Source organism: Nomascus leucogenys, chromosome 22a (assembly GCF_006542625.1).
Source record: "Nomascus leucogenys isolate Asia chromosome 22a, Asia_NLE_v1, whole genome shotgun sequence".
Taxonomy (NCBI): Eukaryota; Metazoa; Chordata; class Mammalia; order Primates; family Hylobatidae; genus Nomascus; species Nomascus leucogenys.
In genome coordinates, this window is record NC_044402.1 from 63608707 (window position 1) to 63636353 (window position 27647).

At 36.4% G+C, this 27647-nt stretch overlaps 1 protein-coding gene across 1 annotated transcript in view; it reads left to right on the top strand.

The window, feature by feature from the left end:
- The window catches only part of PKHD1 (PKHD1 ciliary IPT domain containing fibrocystin/polyductin), a 475332-nt gene that overhangs the window by 414091 nt on the left and 33594 nt on the right, over window positions 1-27647 (top strand). Inside the window, exon 60 of the mRNA XM_003254164.4 lies at window positions 17718-18735. Within this exon, the coding sequence (XP_003254212.2) occupies window positions 17718-18735 (1018 nt within the window). The remainder of the gene's footprint in view (window positions 1-17717; window positions 18736-27647) is intronic.

Sequence of the window (27647 nt, forward strand, 5' to 3'; positions counted from 1 at the left end):
ACTAAATGGTATCTGGTTGATCTCATCATGTTTCTTATTTACTCTTTCTTCTGGATCCTATTTATTACTGCTAGTTAGCTGATTGTTTGGGTAAAAGCCTCCTTCTTCAATATATTTTCGCCTGCCATGTCTCCCAGATATTAGTACAAATAACTTTTATGTATTCTCCCTGTATTAGATAAGTATCCAGGTATATTGCTTTGTATGCATAATAAGGAAACTGAGGTGCATGGTAGCCTGTCTGTTTTCAAAGTCACCAGGATTAGGAAGAAAATCAACTGGAATTGACACTTCAATCTAGTGTTTCTATTCTTCATGTCACAGAGCTTCTATTGGTAAGACTCCCCTAGGCTTTCCCTTCTATAGCTGATACAAGGAACACTGTACTCTCATTGTGGTCTCCATCACTTTCTACCTCCAAAAAGCAGAAGCAGAGGCAAGCTGTTCACTCAACTTGCCCTGTTTCTTTTTCCTCCAAAGGAGAAGACCTGGACATAGCAAAATGAGCAAGCAGAGCCAGCTGTGTGCATTTTTCACCCATATTAAAGCAAAGCCCAAATAAAAGAGCTCATTCTCAGAGACTAGAGCATCCCAATTCCGGGCTTATGAAAATATTTTTACCTAATTACTTCAGTAATCTTCTGTGTGCAGTATGTCAAGTAAATTTCATCTTTATATCACACTGGAAAAGAAGGCAAATTTGAAGAGATTCATAGAACTACTTTTGCAAAGAGCTTTAACAGAGAATACTGATGCTCAGGTATTAGAAAAAGTGAATATTATGATAAATTATGTAAAGAAAACTTGTGTTTAGAGAGAAAATTGTGTTATGTTTCTGTTTTCATCCTAGGTCTCCTGGGGACAAAAGAAGAGTTCTGTTGTGTTCTTTATCCTCTTCCCTGAAGCAGGAGATAGTTTATATGTTCTGAGGAAAAGATGCATCTAAGAATATTATAGATGCTGCATCCATCAGGGTACTGACATCCTAACCTAGTCTACCCTGGTGCTGTATCTATCTCAACAGCTTAAAACAACAAAGGCTTATTCCTCGTTTGTACTTCTTGTCCATCTCTGGTTGGCAGGAACTCAAGCTCAAAGATCAGCTTCCATCTCATACTTTTCTGGCCACTGTCTCAAGAGACAAACTCAGAACTCTTAGAACAGAGACTGGCAAACATGTTCTGTAAAGGGCCAGGTGGCAAATATTTTTAACTTTGTAGGCCATACAGTTTCTGTCACAATTTCTCAACTCTGCTGTTGTAGTGCAAAGTAGCCACAGGCAATACATAAACAAATGCGTATGGCTGTGTTCCAATAAAATTTTATTTATAACAATAGCCAGTGGGCCTGATTTGGCCTGTGGCTTGTAGTTCACCACCTCTTTCTATTAAATAGTATGGCCCAAAAGGGACACTAGTTACCTCTGCTCAATGGTTAATGGCTAGTTAATGATCCTATTAACTAGTCATTAAGATACCAATAAGATAATGGGGAAGTGCAAGGCTAGCCTTATATGTATTCACACGCATACAAGGAAAACAATGAAGAAATAGCTGAGCAGTTATTTTCACAGATCTACAATGCTTGACTAAGGCTACTGGTCTTTTAAAGTTCGTCTGTTCCCTTCAGTGTTCTCTTTAACTCAGAAAAACAGACTTTACAAGGTGGCAGTATTTATTTGCTAGTTAAGGGGCAATAGCAGTGGTTCGTCAACCAAACATGACATTGCTAAGGCCCGTGTTTATTCAGGGTTGGTGGCAATGTCTGGTCTGAAGAGCTGGAGTTATTCACAGCATTAAATCTTCACCTTTGGAAATCCTAAGGTGAGCTAGGAAATACATTCTAGAAGCTGATCTTGGGAAGGGATTTGGAAGTAGCAAGGGAGGCATTTTATCAGATGACATTCCACAGCTGTGAAGTTGCCTTGGGGAAAAAGTCATTTTCTCATAGATCAATTTCTGAGAGGTTTCCTAGATGTAGCAATGCAGTCTATACACGGGCAGCAGTGACAAAATGGGGTTTTCCATTGATTTTACTAGAAATGGAGTTGCACTTAAACTTGCTTTGCAATAGAAGGATGCCACTTGTGTATTTGGTTTTCTGTCAATCCCTAACCCCAATTCACAACCAACACATTTTTAACTGTATATTTATTCTGTCCCCCTACTGGTTCTTCATTGTCTTATAAAGGCATATGGTGTTTTTTTTACCCTCAGTTAACACCCTTTCAAGTTTTATTGGCATTGCTCTCAAAGCAAAACTTTAACCGTTCATTTGTCTTTACAATAGTTTAATTTGTTTATATTTGTGACTTTTCACTATAGTCTGGAAGTTTAAATATGGAGAAATGTATATTCAAGTGGATTTTTTATTTAATTAAAATAAAGACACTAGCAATCTATAGTGTAGGTAGCAGGCTCTCTGTAATAGGAAATTATTGTTCATGTTGATTACTGTCCATGCCTTCTAAAATTTTATGGCACTTTCTTGTAATTGTCACACAAGCAAAATACTTCAGTGAACACATTTTAATTATTAAATTAAAACCAAAACCAAAATAGAACATATACCTGGACTAAGATTTATTAGTTTGTGATAACTCTTGACTTTTGCTCTCCTAATCGGTGATACTTCTGTGCAATATGAGAAGATTCTAGGGTCAATAGTTACTTGGCCACTTACGATAAAGTGTAACCACCTTTAAAAGTGTGAAAATAACCTTCATATAAGAAAAAATTTCAAGGTCCAGGTGACATTTTTATTTCAAGTAGTGTTGTACTGTACCTTGAAATTAATCGTAATGGTTTACATGAAGCTCCTATTATGATTTTCCCCCAAAAGTTTTAAATTTCATTTCTGAGATTAGCTGGCAATATCAAGCCATTGTGGAAAAAATTTCTAGTATTGCTAGAGAGACTATTTTCCAAATCTCTCTGTTTGGCATAATAATAATAATAATTAATAATAATAATACATATTATGTTTCAGATACTGTTCTGAGCCTTTTAAAATACATTTAATTGGCACAGACACCTTAGGAGCTTGATACTGTAGCATTATTATTCCTACTTTGCAAAGGAGAAAACTGAGATGCAATGAGGCCAAGTTATTTGCCTAGAGTTACACAGAGAGTAAGAAACAGAGCCAGGATTTCAACCTAGGCAGTTTGCACCAGAGTCCTGAGAATAATCACTGTAGTATAACATCCTATACAGCAGAGAGAACAGGATTGGCATTAAGATGCCAGAGGAAGGGTGGAGAAATGAGATACAGAGAAAATGCTAATTTCCTTTCCTTCAGCAACTTGTGTAGAGATTTTTTGTTCCTGAATTAAAGGCAGTGGTGAAAGGAAAGGTAGCACTCGTAAGCTTCAGTTTGCTTTCAATGGGAATCAGTGAGTTGGGTCATTATTACCACCTTTCCTTTCCTCCCGAAACATCCTGCTTGGCATTTCTACCACAGGCTTCCTTGGAAATTCTTGACTGTACCTGAGTTCCCATACATGACACTCTTGCCTTGAAAAGATTAATATAAAATATCAGTCGAAGGTTTTGTATTCCCTGTCCAGATCTTTATCTCAGAATAAAAAGGGAGAAATTTACCTTCTGTGAGTCACGGGCACTCAGGAGCTGGGAACATTCCCCTGGCAGGGAGAGTTGGCAAAAAAAAAAAAAAGTCCTAGTGGATTTCAAGTTTATTTGACTAATTCTTTCACCACTTGTCAAACGAAACTACTTTTGTTTAGGTAACAAAACAAGCTGTTTCCTCTGCCATTTCTCCAGTGAGTAGTATAGGCACTTGTGGCGAACACACATTACTGCTAACTGTTATGATGTTTGCTGTCAAATTCATTTATTTATACAACTGCTGCAAAAAGCCTGAGGCCCATAAGCAGCCATGAAAGATTTCAGAGTCATGGTGTGGGGTCATGAGAGGGAAAAAAAGTCTCCACTGGTTATGAGAAAGGAACTGACACAGGAAATGGTCACATATGGCGCAGATTTATTGTGTCCGGGGCTTCCCATTCAAATCTCATTATAGCCACAGCTCAGAGCAGGGCATGGCACAGTCACATTCATTTTAGTTTTGGCACCCAGCAGAAATTACTGCTGCAGCTTCAAACTGAGGGCTGGAGAGGTGACAAGTTTATCATTCTGGGGAAAGAGTGTGCCAGGAATTGTATCTGCAAAGAATGCTGTTAGCTGCTCCTGTGTTTAACCCATGAACATCAGTTTGTTTAAAGCTGGCAGGCAAGGTTTGCTAGCTAGCTAGTTAAATAAATAAATAAATAAATAAATAAATAAATAAATAAATAAAATTAACATTAAAAAGTAAGAAGGTAGAGAGAAGGTATAGGGTGATGATGGCGAATATTATATTATAAAAGAAATGAAGAGAAAAGAATAGATGAACAGGAAAATCATCTTAGATTTTCAGGTTGGGTTTTTTTCTTGATTGGTGGAAAATATAGGTGCTCTATTCATAGAAACGTGTGCACAGGCACACACAGATGTATATGTATGTATGCATGTGCATTTCTTTCTTGCTGATATTTTCTTGAAAACATAGATTGTCATTTCTACCTTCTAGCATTTTCTTCATCTGTAACTTGTCTCTTTCAACAGTGTTTATTATGAATGTTTGTAACACTTCAGGTGCTGTTCCAGAATACTAGACAAACACTGGTTTGAGATAAGGATAGAGCCATAAAAGGCAAAAGGAGAGTGGAAGGTAGCTTTAAAAATTCTCTTTTTAAAATTATAGGAATGTAACCGCTTGTATTTATTAACATGTGTTTTTCTCTCACTCTGTGCATACATCATCTAACTTAGCCCTCTCCATCAGCTTATGAATTAAGTACCATTTCCAATCCCTTTGACAATGAAAAAAATGAGTCAGAGAGAGGATAACTAACTTGTCTGTGTTTTGCAGCTAGAAAGCGGCAGAGCCAGGTTGCAATACAAATCTCTCTGACTTGAAAATCTGATCTCCCACTCGCTAAGCTGTACTTCCTGAGTTTGAATTTGCCTGGGCTGTTTTCAATGTAATATTCAAATAATAAAATCATAATTGGGACCATATTCTTTGATGTTTTCAGGTGAAATCATATTACAACAAAATAACGAAAATACAAAAACACTTTCTAAACCATGTTTTCAAGCAGTGTATAGATGATGACATTTTACCATAGTAAAAGAATTATAAAATAGTCTATTGAATTCGTTTGAACAGATTTCTACTAATAAAAGTAAGGATTTTTTTTAATTTAAAAAAGTAAAAAGGAAAAATGGTTGAATCAGAAGAAGGGTCTATTGGGTATAGATCTGACCTTCTCTCTCATATTTATTGTCATGCTATCACTTAACTTTCATCTCTTGATCTTTTTTTATCAATGCAACACTTTTATTAAAAGAGAACAAATGTTTTGAGATATTCACTGAAAGAACTGATTGTAGAGACAGAAAGCCCTTTAACAGAAAGTCTTACAGACATTTTTTGCTTGATGCAATAGCTGGTTTTATGTAGTTTTCCGTTTTTCTTGTATTAATTTGGAAGTGCATCCTCATGAAAAATAGGCCCAACTACAAAACTTTGGTGAGATTGCTCATAAAATTGTGATAGATCCTATGATCTGTAGTTCCTGAAGTCTACCAGCCCATTTTACACCTGCAGATGCATATATTCCTCATACAGCAGCTTCCTGTTCTTAGGCAGTATCTTGAGTCCTTTCCAGCTGTCTTCACCCTTGGGAATTTTGTGGCTCCCAAGCATTGAAAGCCACTTCACTACACCAGTAACTAGCTATTAGAGTGCTGTCCTCCTCGTTGAAAATGGTGCCAGAGGTGACTATACTCTGAAGTGCCACTGTCTAACAAACTGTGAAAGCCAATCTGAAAATGAATTAATTTTGAAGCTCTAGGACCTAAGCAGTGAGTGAATACATGTTGTACTTCTTCAATCTAATGAACTTCAAGTTTCTCATATTACTTGTAATAATAACTATTATAATTGTACTTAGTTTGGTTATAATAATTCCTATCAGTGTGTATATGTGCAAGCATATATATCTTTTTCATAAGAATTAGAACTACTATATTATGGTCCCTCGATAGACTTTAACTGACTCTAATTCTAGACTCCAGATTAGCAAGGTTGTGTTTCCTATCACCTATATTGAATCTATTCTGCTTAAGAACATCACTCTCAATATGCCTTCACCTTATAAATATAACATACACCCGTGTTTTGATGTTTAAACAAATGATTTTTTGCTTAGAATTGCCCATTCTAGAAAAGCAGACTGTTTTTCTCTATTATTTCTAATATGACCAAAACATATTTTCTTTAATAATTCTTTGGAAGATCACAGTTACTTCTTTTGTGCATTGAGGAGCACAGCTTTGAGATTTTGGAGTTTCACTCCTCATAGCCTGAGGGCCTGTGACAACATATATAAATGGGTATAAATTCAACCTGTCCTCACTTTATTTGATCTGGGACCATTTATATTTGTTAAATTAGAAATAAAATGAGGTATAAATGTTGTTTGACAGAAAAGAATTGAAAATGATTTCATTTCTTGAAAATAAGAGAAAGAGTATATATTTTGTTTTTGTCAAATCTCCTACACTTTACCATGAATTGTGAAATATATTACAAAATGGCTAAAAAAATTATTGAGGGAAATGGTGGTGTTAACCTCGAGGAAAAAATCATTAATATTGATGTATTTCATTCAATTTTAAACATATAAATTTTTCTTTTTTGTTGAAAAGAGAAATACGGAAGGATTCTATGTGCCTTTGAGTCAGAACATTTATTTAAATTTTTTTTTCTTTCCTTCGGATCCATTTTTCTACATAAAGAAGTTGTTTTTTTTCTTTTCTTTTAATTTTTTTTTTCCCTAGCAAAGACGACCCCTTTGGCATATTTTCTTTTCAAATGTGAAATGAGGTGGAAAATCCTCATTTCACGACAGGAAGGACAAATATTGACACAAAGTTAATATTTGTTAGAACCCTGGAAGCAACCTGAATCTACACATGCACTCACACTCGTACACACCCACCTCCTTCCTCCTCCTCTGCCACCAGACAGACTTCACTCACCGCTTTGGTTTCTAAGTCTGTAGCTTCCCGTCTAGGGAAAGGTGGACAGAGCATACTGAATGACCAGGGTATTTTAGGAAGTTAAAGTATACACAAAGCAAGTGCTCATAGGCACACATGCACACACAAATACAACCTGCTTAATCTAATTTTCCCCACTTAGAGAAGAGCTTCTGGACTTTATCATGTTCTTGTCCATCGTGAATGCAATAGCATATGCCAAGCCAATACTCACTGGTCACTCAGCATTTATTAAGCCCTGTCCACCCTAGCCTTTTGGAAAGGAATGCCCTGGGGTGGCTGGGCGGCTGCCCCTGACAGGCTGTCACTTATCTATTCACATTGATTATGAAAGTCAGCTGTGGCCAGATCTCGCTTTTTTCCTTCTTTTCTCAGCCCCTCTTACAAGCACCCCTGCCTGGATTTTCATGAGGAAATAATCAGATTAGGCCTTTCACGGTGAGTTCATATGGAGTTCTCTTTCTCCAGTGTGCTACTAACTGAATAAACGTGTTTAGTGGTAAATTGTAAATGACATTATGATTACCAAAGCCAGCATGGGTTTCATTTAAAAGTGATCAGAATTGCAGACCACAAAAATTGTGACTGGCAGATAGGCCATTTGGAGAAGTAGGAGAAAAGAAAAGACAAAAACAAGGGAGAAAGGTAATCATTACTCAAAACTAAACCTTCCCCAAGTGACAGAAGCAGGAAGAAAACAAATCCAGAGGCAGGAAAAATGGAACACTCTATGGAAGTGATGCTGAACTGTCACTGCAGGCTCCCGCCAGTAGCGGTTGGGGATTGAGCTCTGAGGTCTGTCACCCTCTTAAGTAGTTAATGTGTATTCTCTGCCATAATTAAGAACTACACCCATTTAGTGGCTCTGGAACCCTGCTTACGTGTGCTTTATTTTTGCCTCATGTCAAAATTAAAATATGAGGGTTGATTAAAGGTGACCTAGGAAAATGAATAAGATACTGACAAACTACCCCATCTCTTAGTCACTGGTAAACTCTGAAAAAATAAAAAGAAACATGTTTTTTAATTTATGAAGACCAGGATTTCAAGTCTGGCTACAAAAGTGGATAATTAATATTACTTGTTGATAATCCTTAGGCTATTGACTTTGCTAAATATGTGGCTATATCTTTATACTCCTGGGATAGTATGATAAAATATTAAAAGGGCCAAATGAAGACATAACACAGCAAATGGACTCTTGCCAAATATGTGATTTGACAAATCGTCAAAAACCTTTCCATGTGTGCCTGTCAATAAATTGTGCAGAGAGAACTTCTAGTTATTACAGCCCCTTTCTCACAGGATAAATCATCACCCTGAACCTTAAGTCTAAACACAGGCCAAAAGGGGAGTTATTTAGACTACGTTTAACTTTGCCAAAGGGACAGGTAGAAGTTTAGAAATATGCTTTTCTTCTTCTTCCTCGTCTTCATCATTACTACTAAGTAATTATACTGAGTTAAAATTGCTGTGGCTCAAGTTTTTTCTCTATGAACTACGGATAATTAAACTTGCTATTAGAAAGTTTTGGGGAAAGGAAGTGGAGAAGGAAGAAAAGAATTGAAGAAGGAAGAAGGAAGGAAAGGAGGCAGGGAGGACCACCAACCTTATGTCTTGAGGGCATCTTTGTAGTGAAGTCAAAGCTTCTTCTTTGCCATTCTAATCTCTATCCTGGCCTGTCCCACTTCCAAGCACCACACTCATTAGTCTGTGGGCTTCTTAACAGATATATCTGTACCTACAACTCTCCTAAGCAACCATTATGTGATAGCTGAAATGACCATGGGGTGACCACCATCCTGCCACATAAGATCTCCTTAAGCAGTATACCAGAGCCTTCCATTGACAAAAACTGTGGGAAACCCTTCAGGCTCCTCTGATAGTCCCTAGTTTTTACACCACTGTTAGTATAAGGATGCAATATGTTTTTCTTAATATCCCGGCTTTCCTCAGTCACTACCTACATGTCTACCACTCTCTATCTACCATCTCTAGAATACACATCTCCTTCCCAATCCATTCATGAGCTCACCCAACCTTTTACTCCGTTCCTCCAAAAGTTCCTAGTGCTGTGAGAAAGTTTGTACTTGGGATCAGCAAACTCTTCTTTATATTAAAAGAACATTCTTTTCACTCGTTTACCTCAACTGGAACCTAGCCATCTTCTAAAGATTCCACTCTTTTTAAAGTCTCTTTAAGCCACACTCTCAACGCTTAAGGTGTCTTTCATGTTTCCATGCTGCTCCCATGCCCTGTATAATATCCCTTAATAAAACCCCTGCCCCTCTGAGGCTGACACCATCTGGCTGGCTACCTACTTCACGAGTCTTATTGACATAATCGGGGTGGCTCTTCACTCCCTGAAGGCCAAAGAAACTGCATCACTGTTCTCTTCTTCATCCTAACTCTTTCATGATTTTCTTAAGGTGGATAACTCATTCAAAAGCTTGACTGCTGTGAAAATAAACAAAGACTGTGCAAAGAACCGGCAATTGCTATTTAGCTGAACTTGCTATAGCAAAAGAGTCAGCCACCATCACTTCAATTTGGTAGAGCTGCAAAGGCACACAGAAAAGTAGGAAAGCTTTATAGTGGAAAAAAGGGAAAGCTCAGGTTAATGCTTTGATTAATGCTGTTGGCATGGGGAAGTTGGACACAGGCAAACTAGAAGTGGTGCATCCTATGTGATTGGTTATGGATACATATTTTGCTTTCTCTAATTGGTTCTAAGTTGGAAACTGAGGCAAAAATTGGGGAATTATCAGGGAAAACAGGGAAGCTGACAGTTTGAGGCTTGTTGTTTCACGGGTTATTTGGTCTTCTAGGACTGGTTACTGCTGTTTGTTGGTCAGAGTTCTATTTCGGTATCTGGTCTAGACATTGTCAGTTTATATATTATCTCTCATTGTTCATCTCATCTTCAAGTCCTCTCTAGAAGAATGCCAGACACAGACAAGGCCTTCAGTAAATGTTAGCCATTGTTGTTAGTATTTCTATCAGGTATGCTTTTCCCCCCACTGTACCTTACTAGTCACTGACGCAGCGATAACATTGAAATTGTCATGATGACTGAACTTCAAAATCATGAACTTAAGTACCATACTTTCAAGGAATAATTCAGGCCTTTCCAACTCAAATTGTTCAAGAGCCCCTTCCTTGTGGCATTAAACTCATTGCCATGTGCATTTTTCTAATATGCATGAGTGCCTTCCCTTCATTTCCCTTCTTATGCAGCTGAAATGAGCTATGCTTTCCTATCATCAGTTCTTTGTATATACCTTTAATACCTATGACTCTTTGTTCTTGGCATAGACTGGCATGAACTCAATCTTGAATAAACTCAGCCATTCTATTTGTCCATTCCATCTTACTGGGTATAGCCAAAGCATGTACTCATACATTCACCACAACACAGGCAGACTAAATTTTCTGTGAAGATGTTGAAGATTAGGTTTCAGGCTCTTCACTTACATGGGCCCCTTCCAAGGCTCCAAAACAAATCTCAGCTATGTGTTTGCATAGATCTGTGCTTTTGTAAAATTTTCAAAATTAAGATATTTTAACCAGAATTAGGATAATTCTCTCTTTCCACTCTAAATATTCCTTCATCATAAGTGGTGTGGGGCTGAGTGACAGTGGACTAGCTACGGCATTTTTGAAATCTAGCTAAGGGGAAATTGAGTTGGACATGCATTTGATTTGGGCTTAGTAGGGTGTGATTTGTATGGTTCCTAATCACTTCTATATAAAATTATTACTAGACATCTATGTCGACTTACCCAGTGTTGCAACACACAGAAGCCAGACCCTAGGTCACACTGTGTTATGAACATATCCTAAAGCATGAGGAGAAAGTGAAAGGTATAAGAGATGTAGGATTGGGGTAATAGTCCAATAAAAGCTACTCTGTGAACATTTATTCAAGTATTACAGCTCATACATTAGAAAACCTTTCTAAGAGACTTCCCACATTTGACGAAAATTCTAAACGTTTACACATACCAATAATGAGTTGTGAAGCTGAAAGAAATTCTTCTAAACTACCAATGAAATTATGGAAAACAAACGTCAATCATCCAAGCTATAGAAAAAACTAAATTATCTTTCTATCTTCTCTATAAAAAATATTACAACATTGTTGTTATATGAAGAAGCAATACAACAGTTACAATAAAATATAGGAAGGATGATACAGAGGTAAGCCGGGTAGTATATATATTACCTTTCCCTAGATTTTATCATGTTTGTGGTACTTACGAGGTTTTTAAAACATAATTGTGTTGTGATTTTTTTTCTCATTTTAAATAATTCATTCCCACTCCAAATTTTGAATTCATAACTTTGTACCTACTTTTATAGAATGGTTCCCTCACATTGTATAAGCACTAAAATAACAGAAAGACTGAGTTTGCACCTCTTTCACAATGACTGTTTTATACCATCTTCTCAATCCACAAACATTTGACCCAACTTTCCTGCCCCGCATCTTAGCCCCCAGTACTCCCCATCATACTTGACTTCCTGTTGATAACCGTGCCTGCCTCACACCTCCCAGCAGATAGAGTGTCTTCAATCTCCCACCCACCTCCACCTGCACTTACACTCTCTGCCCTCCTTCCTGCTTCACGGGAGATGAAGTCTTTCAACCTATCCAGTCCCATCTTATTTAAGAAGGCTGTGGACCCCGTTCTTCCTTAGCCTCTCAGAGAGCCTACTATGTCAGTCATCCACCCCCTCCAACATTAGTCTCTCACTTTTTATGAGTTCTGTCTTATCTACAGCACCTCAGCTTGCATCTAAACACAACAATCTACCTTTTTGAAGTGTACATTTTAAGAGACTCTGAATTATAATATCTATGCATTAGCTGCTTCTCACAATTTCATTGTGAGTGTTAGACTGGTTTATTCCAATAACATTAAAGATAAAAGAACCTACTTTTTAGCTCATGTAAAACATTTCATTTGTACAGAATCCTTATTGTCAAAACTCTAAGGTAAAAATTCTTGCTGAAATAGGCTTGTACTATCAGAGATGACTAATTGGTGGGATTATTTAATTTGTGGGGTTTTTTGGGGTCTGTTTTAACTTTCTTTATAAAAGGAAAATTTTCTACTTATCCACAATAATATATCTGATATACAAATCATTTCTCTCCTCAGTGGGTAAAGCTACTTGTATATAGCTTCATCTCTATAAAGAGTTTTGGGCAGTCACATCCCAATCATCATTCTCATATTACTAACAAAGAAACCTCAGCTCTGACTTCTGAGAAACATTGGGCTAGAAAAAGTATATCTGTCACAAGACTACATAGCCTTAAAATATAACTAATTTGTTATTTATTACAGATTTTTTTGTACAGTATTTTTCCTGGGGTAGAAAAAATTGTAAAGAGTATATTCTGAAGAAAAGATATCTTGTTTGTTGTATGTTTTGTCAAGAAGATCTGAACCAAAGAAGTAATTTAAATATTCTTTATTCTTATCTTGAATCAAAATGAATATACTTTTCATTTTTGGGGAGTGTGGAAAGGAAAGAATGATGAGAATATTTTATAATAACTAATATTTGATAAAACTATTTAAGAAGATACTAATTATTAAGTTTGTGAAGGTCATAGGGGTAAATCTCCAACCAACTATGAGAAATCAAAATCCATGTGGTCCTTTCATAGCAAGGCATTCATACACAGAGGGTTAAAACATAAAAATAGGAGAAAATAGGAATAAAAGTAATGTGTGTAATTGGCACTGCACTAGTTCCTTTGCAATCAGGAAGGTAATTGGCTAAGTTTAAACAAGCAAATAACTAACACATAGTTGAGAAGCCTGGCATTTGATCTCTAGTTTTAGCACAGTGCTTAATAATAATATGGCAACTAGATAGAGGACCCATAGGAACAAAATCTTGCTGCATGCACAAGGAATCCAAATAAATGTTTATTCAATACCTTACCACAATCTAGGGTTTGTAATTAAATTCATACAAAATTCCAATGGGTCATAAAGATTTGTGATTCTTCATTCTCTATCATCTTATTCCTGAGTTTCCTCATGGACCGGGCCTGAGCTAAACTCTCCAGGGTGTGCAAGGGCTCTGCATCACACACTTTCAGCAGAGATTGTGCCCTCTCGAGCTCCAACCCTGCACAATTCAAACCCTTCTCTCCTTCTGTGTCCTTCTCTGCCTCTCAAGCTCCTGCCTTCTACCTAGGTAGTTTGTCGTATTCTTTCTCATCCAGTGTCATGACTGAATAGTGGAATGGGGAACTTTGGATCCTTAGGGCAGAAATGGCTTGGGTGACCAGCCTTTATGACAGATTGGCTTCTGGGTGGAATATGTAAAAATAAATAAATAGGTAGTAATGGGCCTCTTTGAAGGCATACATCCTACTAGTATAACTCCTGTACCTTATTACTCCAAAAAAAATGTTAATTGCATTTTAAAAGGCCATTTTTTATTATTTTGGCCTTGGAGATTACCTGTCATAAGGAATGGAGGTATGAAAGAAAAACTTATTTTCCTCCATGTGTATTTATTTAATGAATAAATGAATTGTTCCCCAAATGCTTTATTGCAATGGAAACTGTTGTGGACAAATCAACTATGTGATACAATAGCAGAAGAAAATTTATAAAAGTATAGTCAGCCATAATTTCAATCTTATGGATACATGTGAAATAGATGTATTACAATATTGCCAAACATATATTAAGAATCAATTTAGAGGAGATACAATAAATTTTTGTGATATACTCAATTATTATTGTTATGTTGAGTTGACTTAAAATATATTTGTACTGTAGAGTAAGAGTCTTATAATTAGACACCTGACAAGAACACACAAAGTGATTTGAAGAATAGGAATTTTGAAAAGGACATTACATATCAATCAGCTAATATATATTAAAAGCATCTACTGTGCTTGAGGTAGAATGTTGACCCTTGTAGTGATTTAGAGATGAGATATTGTCCCTGGCCTGAAGAGATAACCCTTAAGAACACTGATGCCTACTAACGTCATGTGATTTATCAAATTACATACAGTTAGATGGTAGCAGAGAATGATTGAGAATCATCAACAAAGGAAGTGATTGTTTTAGTTTAATTATTTATTTATAATTCTAACAGAACCATACATCTCTAGAGGTCACTTTAAGACATTATATCTCTTAGAAGTAGGAAGAACAAAGCCAGAGATTTATAAAATTGGATGGAATGTGAGTGATTAATCAATAACATCAGCATGGCTGAAAAAAAATGTGTAAAAAGGAGAGTGAGCTGCCAAGTTTAGAAAAGGGGAACCACTGTGATTCAAGGATTTCCCATGAGGAAATGTTACCTAACTATATTATTTGGAAAAGATATAACTGTAGTAGAGATTGGTGCATGATGATCTCAAAACAAAATTTCTAGGGCCATTAAGACCATGCAATTAATTGCCTTCATACTGGATCCATGCTTCTGAAGACAACTCTTAACATCAGAGTTAGCCTATGATACAATCACAGGGGAAAAAAAAAACAATGTGAAGGTTGAAAAAAAAAAAGACTATTCCTCTAAATTTGATAATTAAATTTTTATTTAATCATTTAGCATTCAATGCAATGAATCCAATTTCATTAAGAGATATAGAACAGGTCAAAATTTCTGTTTCATCTTGTGTCAATTTTAAAGAAGTTTTTCTACTTTATCTAAGTTGTTGAATGTGTTGGCAAATGTTTGTTTGTAATAGTTTCTCTTTTTTTCCTGCAGAATCTGTAATGATAATCCTTTTTTCATTCTTGAAATTGGTGATTTGTATTCTCTTTATTTTGATCAGTCTAGGGAAGAGTTAGTCAATTTTGTTGCTGTTTTATCGCTTTCTCTGTTGTTTTATTTTGTTTTGTTGTTGTTTGTTTCTTTTCTACTTCATTGATTTCTGCAATCATGTTGATTATTTCCTTTCTTTGACTTTGCTGTGATCTTTTTCTAAATTCCTTAAAAAATTTTTTGACGTGCAGTTCTGTTATTTTTTTTCCAGCTTTTATGAGGCATAATTGACAAATAAAAATTTTAAATATTTAGGATATACTATATAATGTGATGTTTTGATATAGATATACATTGTGAAAGCTAGTTAATATATCCATTGCCTCATAATTACCTTTTTACTTGTGCATGTGTGTGCATGTGTGTGTGTGTGTGGTGAGAATATGTTAAGATCTACCTTCTTAGCAAATTTTAATTGCACCATACGGTAATATTAACTACAATCACCATGCTGTCCATTATATCTTTTTTTCAAAATTCTTAAGATAGTACCATAGGACATTGCTTTTAGATAATTCTTCTTTGCTTATATGAGCATTTAACACTATAAATTTTCGCATAAAAGTACTGTTTTAACTTCATTCCCAAAATTTTAATATAGTAAAAGTATAATTATTATTGTTTTAAATATTTTATAATTTTCCTTGTGACTTTTAATCATCCCTGTTTTTGCTGTTATTGTTGAAGAAAAAGTAAACCATGTGCCCTACTTCTGAACCAACACTTTGGTAGTTAAATTTATTAACACCATGGACAGGTTTAGCATAGATTGATAATTATATCATATGGATGGAAGAATATAGGAAAGACTAGATTATATGCAAATCTAGTGTTTCCTACATTAAAAATAATTTGATTTTTTGTTCCATTTCTTAGGCTACTTTTATGAACTTACACTAAGGCAAATTTTAAAAATCTAGAAAACAATACAGAATGATTTTGTGAATATAAATTTTAAATCAAAGAAATTCTTTATTGAAAGATAAAATATCCCTGTGGATTCAAAACAAGAACTATTCTAGGTTCATATATGAGGTATTAGGAACGGTGGGAATAATGAACAATGCTGTTCCTTTAAATGTTTTATTAACCCTCACCATCCTCAACTTGGACTCTTTAATATCAACAACTTCCCAAGTTACTACTTTCTTCTTTCCCTCTTCTTGTATTTCTTTACTTTTTATGATTAGGGAAAAATAGAGTATGATAAAATTATATAGTTTGACATCCAAACTCTTTCACAATCTGGTCAGACACACCTCTTCAATTTTAATATGCCTTCATAATTTCTCTGTTCCACCCATTCCACTCCATCTACCTCTTCTCCCATTCGCTTGGATGTTACTACCCCTTCTCTTGTACCCTATTTCTATTATGGAGCTATGATATTGTGAGATTCTTTCTATATCTATATCTATCTAAATCTGTATCTGTATCTATATATCTATATCTATCTATATATCTATATCTATATCTATATCTATATCTATATCTATATCTGTATCTATATTTCTGCTTCCTGAGGCAGAGCTACTAAAATCAGTAGGGCTAGGAGACTTTTTTGTTCGAATGTTTGATCTTTGACTCTGGTTGCTGACACAGAAGCCCTAAGACATTTGTAGTTCCCTAAGTGATAGAAACATCGGATACACAGTTCCTAAATCCCTTGGAATTCCCTGGATGATAGGAATGTCTTTTTTTCTAATGAGCTGATGCTCAACTACTGGATAGCCTCAAGATGGGGGCTGGTTGCCAGGGGAACCAACCATGTGACTAGAGGGTTGGAACATCAAGCCTCATCTCCTCATCATCCCCATCTCAGGGGAAGGGAGAGAGTCTGAAGGTTGAGTCGATCACTGACAACCAATAACTTAGTCAATCACACCTACATAATGGAGCCTCCATGAAAGCCTGAAAGGACAGGATTGGGAGAGCTTTCAGGTGGCTGAACACATGGAAGTGTCTTGAGGGTGGTACATGCAGAGGGCATGGAAGCTCCATGCCCCTTCCCACATGCCTTGTCCTGTGCATCTCTTCCATCTGTCTGTTCATCTGCATCATTTGTAATATCCTTTATAATAAATGAAAAAACATAAGTAAATGTTTCCCTGAGTTTTGTAAGCCTCTCTAGCAAGTTAATTGAATTCAAGGATGGAGTCGTGAGAGCCCTGATTTACAGCCAGTTGTTCAGAAGCACAGGTCACAGCCTAGGACTTGCAATTGGCATCTAAAATAGGGGCATGCTTGTAAGACTGAGCCCTTACCTTGTGGAGTCTGCACTAACTTTGTTTAGTATCAGAATTTGGTTAAATTATGTGACACCCAGTTTGTATCCACTGGAGAACTGGTTGTTGGTGTGGAGAAGTACCTACATGTTTTCGTTACCAGAGGTGAGGTATTTTGTGTTATATGAAGTGTGTGAGAGTAGTAAAAAACAGTTTATCTTGTTTTTCTCTCAGGGGCCCTTAATGATTATTTCATTGTCTTGATTCTTTTACTTCTTTAACTCCTTTTCTCAGTTATTATCTCCATTATTAACTTTAAATAACATATTATGTAACATATACTTTTAAAATATATTAAAGAACAATTATTTATTTATTTTTAATATTTTGCCCCAATCTTCCTTACACTCTCAGAATCTGGCACAATTAGATGTTTAATAAATATTTTATCCAGTTATAGGTGATGGCAAGAGTGATGGATTACAAATAATCATTGACAGATTGTAATTCATGTATCGCTGGTTTTGCTTCTTTTCTTTTATAGGTACATTTAGAGAAGAACAGAAATGTACATACCGATTTCTGATGCAAGGATTCATCTGCAAACAGACTGACCAAGTGGTCCTAATTCTCGATAGCGCTGATGCCATTTGGGCAATCCAGAAGTTATATCCAGTTGTATCTGTGACTAGTGGTTTTGTTGACGTCTTTAGTAGTGTAAATGCCAATATTCCCTGCTCTACTTCTGGGTCGGTGTCTACTTTCTATTCTATCTTACCCACCAGGCAAATCACCAAGGTCTGCTTCATGGATCAAACTCCTCAAGTTTTGCGCTTTTTTCTATTGGGGAACAAAAGTACCTCCAAGCTTCTCTTGGCTGTATTCTACCATGAGCTCCAGAGCCCCCACGTCTTCTTAGGGGAAAGTTTTATTCCACCCACTCTGGTTCAGTCGGCTTCGTTATTGCTGAATGAATCTATTGGTGCCAACTATTTCAACATCATGGATAACCTCTTGTATGTTGTCCTACAAGGAGAGGAGCCCATTGAAATACGCTCAGGTGTTTCCATTCACTTGGCCCTCACTGTGATGGTTTCAGTCTTAGAAAAAGGCTGGGAAATAGTAATAGTCGAAAGACTAACTAACTTCTTACAGATTGGCCAAAACCAAATCAGGTTTATTCATGAGATGCCTGGCCATGAAGAGACCTTAAAGGCCATTGCTGACAGTAGAGCAAAAAGAAAACGCAATTGCCCTACTGTGACTTGCGCTAGTCATTATAGAAGAGTTGGTCAACGTAGGCCTCTCATGATGGAAATGAACTCATATAGGGCTTCACCCCCAACGACTGTGGAAACTATCTCCAAAGTGATTGTCATTGAAATTGGTGATTCACCAACAGTAAGGAGCACTGGAATGATTTCATCCTTATCAAGTAACAAATTACAGAATTTGGCTCATCAAGTCATCACTGCTCAACAGACTGGGGTACTGGAGAATGTTCTGAATATGACTATCGGGGCCTTACTAGTTACTCAGTCAAAGGGAGTCACTGGCTATGGGTAAGTACCAATTATATTCACATCCAAATGAGGGTTGATTTTTTAAGTCCATATTGACATTTGTTGCAAATGTCAATCTACTTACACTGAATCATATAACTTGTCTGCTTTTTAAGACAAGAATAAAAATTCAGAGTCATTTAAAGACTTAAATTCTTAGTTTTTAGATTCTGTATTAAATTCATGTTTTTCATGATTATTCTGTTTCCAAGGTGGTAGAAAACATTATATTTTGATTCCTTAAGGTGAAAAGCATGTAGGAAGAGATTTTTTTTGAAGCAACTTGTTTTTAGTTCATTTGATCGTTTATTTATTTATTTAATGAATTTAAGCAATGGGCTAGGTTCTAGGGTTGGTAAAGTGAAACAGATGTTATACTGTTGCTACTGCTATATCATTTTATTTGTGATAGTGCTAATAAGCTGTTAGTATTTACTGGGTAGTGATTACTTCTATACAACCATCTCCAATGGATGTGGAATTCGGTAGAACTTAAATAAAAAGCAAAACTGAAAAGAAAACCACGTCCTCACTCTTGAGAAATATTCAGCTAATACATTGATTGCCTTTTTGTACACAGAGCAACATATCCAAGTGAAAGTTTAGCTAGTGTTTTGTGTTTATAATAGAGATAGATGTTCCTCTTTCCTGCTACACCTCGATATATAGAGAAGATGAGAAAAAATGCAAGCAAATTTTTCCGGATCTGGTTGATTTAAGGCCTTTGGGAATTGTTAACTTAAAATTAAAAGGTACTCATAGCTTATTATTATTCAAAATTTATTCAGTTTTGGATATTTTTTGTCAACTACCAAACCTTCACCATGTTAGTGACATTATTTTAATATTAGGTATGGTGGTATGAGAATTACAATGCTTAAAGAAATGATACTGATGCATCTTAGCTTACATTTAAATATCTTTCCTTTAGCCCAATTTTATTTAGATCCCACTGAGTTCTTTTAAGTATATTATAAGTATACATACATGAATAATTTTTGTCTAGAGAGAAAGACAGTCAGTTTATTGCTTAATTTTACTTAGATTTTACAGTACTGAGCTTTTTAATAGGTCGTAATTCCAAAATGACTGATTTTACATTATATATAAAAGAAGACTCAGTTAATATTGTGCTTTTAACTAGAAACAGAAAAGTCAGATTCTACGTAGAAGAAATAGAGGTACATCAGAGGAAAACCAGCAGAGAGTGGATCCAGCACAAGTTTAGGTATATACACACATATATGTGCGGCATGCCATTCTATCATGAGGAAGTGAAACAGCTTCAGAGAAAAGATAACTTTTATTTTCACCCAGCATTTATCTTAGCCATCATGTTTTTTTACTTTTGACTCAGTTATTTCTGATTTAATAAGAAACAGTTGAAAGTGTATAATACAGCATTGATTTTGTGTTGGAATGTGTTCTATCCCCCTATCTGTCTCTCTTTTTCTTTTATATTTTAAAAGACATTTTCTAGACATAAGGCAAAGAGTAAATCTTCTGAAGATAAGGAAGGGCTGCTTCTTAAGTATATCTGAACAAATCTCTCCCAAATGAGAAATGCCATATCCTATGGCATTCAATGAGAATTAGCAAGGTTTCTCATGTTTCCCAGTTGCACAGTATGATAAAAAGCCAAACCAAACCAAAACAAAACTCTAAAGCCCGGCACAGACTCCAGAGCCAGCCTTGTTTCTTTCAGCTTTTATCACAGTCAGTTGGGTCTTCCATTGAACTCACTGGAGAGCTATTGACGAGCCAATGAACTGACCTTAAGCCAGCAGAAATGAGTCTAGGAATGCAGTTCTTTCATGGAAAAGTACCAAGGATGTTCTCCAGTAGTTTGCTCTTGTTAATTTAATGAGCTTATATGCATTTCAACAAATTCAGGCCATATTGGACACATTTTTCTAAGAGAGTACTAGCTACTTTCAAAAGCTACCAACTTTGGGCCAGGTGTGATGGCTCACACCTGTAATCTCAGCACTTTGGGAGGTGGAGGTAGGTGGATAGCTTGAGCCCAGGAGTTTGAGACCGGCCTGGGCAACATGGTGAAACCCCGTCTCTACAAAAACACAAAAATTAGATGGATGTGATGGTGCATGCCTGTAGTCCCAGCTACTTGGAAGGCTGAGGTGGGAGGATTGTTTTAGCCTGGGAGAGGGAGGTTGCAATGAGCCAAGATTGTGCCACTACACACCAGCCTGGGTGACAGAGCCAGATACTGTCTCAAAAAAAAGAAAAAAAAAGAAAGAAAGAAAAGCTACAAGCTACCAACTCTGTTTTGTGGGAAGAAACGGAGTAGCCATCTACTTTTAAAGTAAATGATACACAGTGAACTGGCCTCTTTGGTCTTTCTCCTCCTCTAGAGGCATCTGGATTCAAGCATCATCTGCTTAGCAAAGTTTCCATCACCAAGTTTTCCAACTTTCAAAACTTTGTTGACCTCTGTTGTCATTTGTTGTCTTCTTGCATGTGGCATGGTGGTTTGCTGCACCTATCAACCCGCCATCTAGGTTTTCAGCCCCACATGCATTAGGTATTTGTCCTAATGCTCTCCCTTCCTTTGTTCCCCACCCCTCAACAGGCCCCTGTGTGTGATGTTCCCCTCACTGTATCCATGTATTGTCATTATTCAACTCCCACTTATGGGTGAGAACATGCGGTGTTTGGTTTTCTGTTCCTGTGTTAGTTTGCTGAGAATGATGGCTTCCAGCTTTGTCCATGTCCCTGCAAAGGACATGAACTGATTATTTTTATGACTGCATAGTATTCCATGGTGTATATGTGCCACATTTTCTTTATCCAGTCTATCATTGATGGGCATTTGGGTTGGTTCCAAGTCTTTGCTATTGTGAATAGTGCTGCAATAAACATACGTGTGCATGTGTCTTTATAGTAGAATGATTTATAATCCTTTGGGTATATCCCCAGTAGTGGGATGGCTGGGTCAAATGGTATTTCTTGTTCTAGATCCTTGAGGAATCGCCACACTGTCTTCCACAATGGTTGAACTAATTTACACTCCCACCAACAGTGTAAAAGTGTTCCTATTTCTCCACAGGCTCAACAGCATTTCTTGTTTCCTGACTTTTTAATAATTGCCTTTCTGACTGGCATGAGTTGGTATCTCATTGTGGTTTTGCAGGGACCTCAATTCTGTAGTCATAGGAAATGCACTCTTCCAACAACCTGTCTGGAAGTGAACTCTTCAGTAAACCCAGCCAAGCCTGTCTGGACTCCTGGCCCACTCCCTGAAGATAACACATTTGTGTTACTGCAAGCCATTGACTGTGGCAATTTGTTATACAGCAATAGAAAGTAATATGCCATATCACATAAAGCTCTTTGTTTGTGACATTGCCATGAATTTTGTGCTATGAAAACAGTTACCGTGAGGGTGAGCATAACACTGTGGGAGAGTGTGTCTGGATGTGTGCAATGTGTATATACTTATCATATTAGTGGCTTTTTAAGTTCCCCCATTCTGCATAAGGAGCACCCTGTCAGGTTGCTTTGGAATAGAGAAGAAAACCAGGAAAGCCAAAAAATTATACAAGTCTTTTGGCATTCAGTCACCTTTAACATTTTCTCTTCTGCGTCTTCTCCTCTTTATGTATCCTGGGCACCTGCTTTCTAGAAGACAGCTGTTTGGAGCATGAAAGAGTCGAATCTTTCTATCAGCAAGGAAGTATGTTCTTTTCCAGACCGGCAGAACGTTCATCCTAGAAGAGATTCCTATATATCCAGCTTGTCTCTTTTCTTCCCCATGACAAAAACCACAACTTTGCCATTGAAGAGTGTTTTTGCATCATTTCTTCTTTTCACTACAGTACAAATTCACTACTTTGTTTAATTGAGTCGATGGCAAAATTATTGTAATCTTATTTCATATGTGTGGCTTTGTGGGAAAGTGAGATGTTCTACGTAAGCAAGCTTTCCATACAATTAAAAATTATTCCATTAATAACAAGCATTTTTAAAAGTCTTCAACTCTTAAACGTTAAAAAAAGACAAAGATTACATAATACCCAGGTTTATTAAATGGGAAATAATGTAGACTGTTCACATTTGTTATGACGATTCATGGTCATCATTAAATCTGTCATTTACTTCACAATCTTGTTTTTGCTGTGATGCCCTTGGGTACTATTTTTCTTATACTGAATGGTGCTGGACCACTAAATCTTTAATTCTTGTCCTGCAGTTTGTATTTTTTCTGCTATTTTTCTGTGAAAAGGATGCTAATTGTAATCTGTTGTTGCTGTTGACATATCCACATCCAGAAAAGTTCTAATTCCAAAATCAGAAGACACTAACTTAAAATCAATTAATTTAAGAATTGTTTGTACACATGGTGAACTCATAGGTAAATATAATAGACTCTTGAAAGCTTACATGTCAATGTTTTTTATTCCCCAATGTTAACCAAACAGCTATTATGTTCAAAATATCATGGTCCCTATAAGAATCTAGAGATTTGAAAATTAATGGATATGAAAAACAACGTTTATTCAACTATTTAATGAGAAGATGTTATACTAAATCTCATTCCGTATCTATTACAAATAAATCATTAATTCTCTATGAAGCTGCTTAGCCATTAATCCAGTTTTTCCTAACATTAACTTGAGTATAAAATGTTAATCTTTATAAAATTTATTAGGTGGTCAAGGTTTCGACTTATGATTATATTCTCAAGTGTGCCTATGCACATTGTAAATCACAATAAATTATCATTCAATATATCACATACAGTGAAACGTAGCCTGTTTTACTTTTCTATTATTCTAAAACTCCTGTGCAACCAATATCTTGAATTAAATCTCTTCCATTAGAAAGACCTTGAGTGATTTCTGTTTTTCTGGACAGACTTATGACTGCTACAGCTCCCTAGGCTAAACAAGAAAATTTGATTATTTTGCATATGGTCTTTAAAAATGCAGAGTTTTCATTCTCCTAGATAAAATACTCATGCTAGATTTATTATAAAATATTGTTTTAAATGATTTACCAATTAAAATACTTAGGTTTTTGTCCCCTGATTTTTGCTTATAATTGATTTTACTTATCTTTCATTGTCCTTATGCCCTGTTAAACCCATCTAGGCTTTCTTAACAGCTAGTCAACTCCTAAGAGGTGTATTTGTCCCCTGAATTGTTGGAAGATGTACCGTGTTTATTCTGTGTGTTTATATACTTCTGATCCACTGCAAGGTTACTGGAATCTCATTTTTAAATGAATAATTCCATGGAATCACAAGAGTTTAATCAGAAGTATCACAGAATAGAAGTAAGCACCCTGCTTGAGGAGTGCCCCAGAATATGAAGTTGAAGGCAAAGATGAGTGGTAGTTTTTCAGAGGCAATTAGTGACCTAAGAACAGAGGGGATGCATAATGGGTACTCATTTGGCAAGTGTTACTATAGCAACATGTACTGGGTGCTTACAACATGCCAGGCTTGGAACTTCTAGACCACAGTGCCAGAAAAAAACCGTCAGATCATAAGACATTTCTTCCCTCTTAGGAATTGGCTATTTGCTAAGGAAGCCTAGATAGGCTTAATAGGGAGCATCAGGACCATGAAAGGTAAGAAAATTGTATCTATCAACTCAGAAGGATAACTAGAAAAGTCATTCTTGTCATACAAAATATACAGGAGGTTATTCTTGAGGGAGAGAGATCATAGTGTTCTATGTCTTTGCATATCTCACAGTGCCTTGAACAATGTTTGTACATAGTAGAAGGGTTAACGTGTATTTGTTAACTATATAGAAATTTGTTGATATTATATTTGTATTTTCCCTATATATATTAACATAATATATATATTTTAGAATTCTTTAAAATTGGCTAAAGAATTTACTTTTTTCTTTCTGGGTACAAAATTTTCCAAAATCATTTTATATTTCAAGTCCCCTTGTGGCACATATAGAATATTTGGTCTTATCTAGCCTATTTAAAACAAGAGAGATAAAAAATGCTCAGGACATCATGAAGCATTCAATCAAAGCATGAGGCTTTTTATAGGAACTCGGCTTAGTAGCTTTGAGAAGAAGGTTGAAGAGAGAGTATCTCTAATTTCCACCCCAACTTCACCTCACTCCACCACAGTAGGTCTTGTTGAGAGCCAGTTTTCACTAATAAAACTTACTTGCTTTCTGAGTTTTCCATGCAAATAGAAATAATTCCATCTTCTACAGGGTAAACATTTCAGATCTGGTGGAATCGAAAAGCAAGAATAATGACATGAATAGGAGTGATCTCTTAATTGGGAAATTTCTGTATTTTCTCGACTTTTCTCCTTTAGCCTGCATTTAAGCACTGCAGAAAAAAAAAAATCTTTCACATACCTAACTGTGTATTGGAAGCTATTAAATAATGGTAAAAACTGGGATGAATGGAGGGAACTTTTCTCCCCCATTTTTTAAAGTTTGGCTGTAGGTCCTTCTGCCTGCAGGCTACAGTCACATTAGCAGTTGGAAATTGGATAACGACAGCACAATGACAAATCCAGGTTGCTTGCAATAAGTTGCTAATCCCTTTGCTTTAATATTGGAGCAGCATGTAATGATGTTTGGACATCACTCCAGTTTACTGACGACCCCACTGGGGCCAGCAATAGAACCTTACAACTGTCTAACAAGGCATCAGGTGACTCCCGTCGTCACAGCAACGGACACTGGAATCTAATCTTCCCTCCATCCCTTCTAGCACCCAATAACGCCTAGATTATATAAGTGGCCCATCATTGCTTGGTAACTTGAATCAATTAACGTTAATTCGCACAATGCTATGATGTATTGTGATCACTTTCATTTCAGGGAAGGGGGAGAAATTGCTATAAGTCACCTAAAATGAGGTTGTCTGTGGTGCTGAGGTATTAATTGGGTGTCCATATTAAATGCAAAAGGAGCCCCATCGTGAAAGGAAAGTGGATGAGTGACTCTCTTGGCTGCTATTGACCTATCAGAAGAAGACAGTGCCCTTTTCCTTTGCTTTTATCTATTACAGTTTTCCCTATTGCGTGTCAAGTTGATGTATTATAAAAAATTCATTTGGTGACCTTTCACCCCCTTAGCAGATTAAACAATTTCACTTCGATGGCATCATTAACAGGACCCTGCATTTAATGATGATTTCTCTAAAAGGCCACGGAGATTCGATTTTAAGCTAACAGATTTATTGCACTATTATAACATATCGTAAAAAACTGTACCACCTACGGTCAGGTTTTAGGATAGAAACTGCTTAAGAGTTTATGTGGAGCTTAAAGTGGTATTACCTTGGGATATGCTGCAGCAGCAAGTCTGTGACCTCCGGTGAGATGCTGTTTACATTTAACAAGAGATGTTTGCTCACAATAAACTTTAAAGTGTGTCAGGAACGGGCCTTTTTGTGGGTGTTCAGGCAGTTAGTTTCCCTCCCTTCATCTCTAGACGTCAATGTACTTATGTGAGAATCTTTGATGGGGTCTTTCAGTCTCTTTAACCCAGACTGCTTGCCTGCATCCTAGCCCCTATCAGAAAGAATTTAAGGAAAAGGTTAGGGGAGAAATAGGATCTGATAACAACATTAGAATTTTCTAATAACCTGGAACCCACAGAAGGATAGAATTAATAGCATGGATTTTAAAAATCTTGTTTAAATTGTTCCCTTTAAAAAAGGAAAGGAGCCCTAGCTACTCAGGCTAAACAAACTAAGAAATGATGATGGGGCTAGTGTGTGTTGAATTCCCAGGGAGTGATTCCAGCCAAAAAGCCAGGGTCTTCGCTGGTAGATGACTAAAGAGCTTCTTAGGACCACATATTTGCACTCTGCCCACATTTCCTAGGATTCCCAGGGGAGAAGAAAATTGCTTCCAGTGGAAACTTCGTATTTAGTGATCCATTGTATTTCCTCTTCCACTATTTCCTCTTTCAGAACAAATCTTGACTCTTTCCTGACATGCACCCTCCACGTTAAATAAATACTGTATTCTTTCCTCCTCAGGTAGGGAAGGGGAGGTAGTTAGGAAATAGAATAGTTAACTTACAAACATTAAATGGAGAAAGCAAAGTAGGCTACTTTAACAATAAATAAATAAATAAATAAATAAATAAATAAATAAATGCCTCATGAGACCTGGCCTAGGCTATTGAGGATAAGTCACCAAGGGATGCTGTATGTCAGGGTCCCATATATGATATGTGATGTCCAGGTGTCTCCATTTAGTTGCCAAACATCTGTTGCATGCGTATGATACGTAATACACAATAGGCTTAATGGGACAATAGGTGTATAATTTTATTTTAATGAAGCAGGCTCTGTCATCAAAAATACCAAAACTCTGAGTGAAATATGTTTTAAACCGTCATGAATTATATGACTATTTTCTATGTGTTCCATTTAGTTGCTAAGTCATGTCAGCACTTAATATGTTCAAAGGAACTAAGAAGCAGTATAGGTCATTGGTTAACCACTCTAGATCTCGGTCAACACTTACTATTTGTAGGACCTTTGGCAAGTTATTTAAGCCTTTTTGGACCTCAGTTTCTTCCTGTATAAATAAGAGTACCTACCACATGGTGTCATTTTAAAGATGCAATGAATTTATACATGAACACTTTATCATGGAACTTGGTATACAGTATGTGCTCAGTAAATATCAATTCTAAGTATTATTCGCAGATGCTTCATGCAACTGAAGTAGATTAATTCATTAATGCTATTAATAGTTATTGAATCCATTTAGTACAAGCACACTCGGAAAATATAAATATGGTTTGTTGTGAAGATTAAATGAACTATTCTGTGTAAAACAGTGGTGTACTGGAGTTTGCTGTTGGGCATCTCTTCCCAGCTCTGCTCAGTGATATTATCTTGTCATCTCAGAATTAGCTATGGTGGTAGTATTTATATCACAGAAT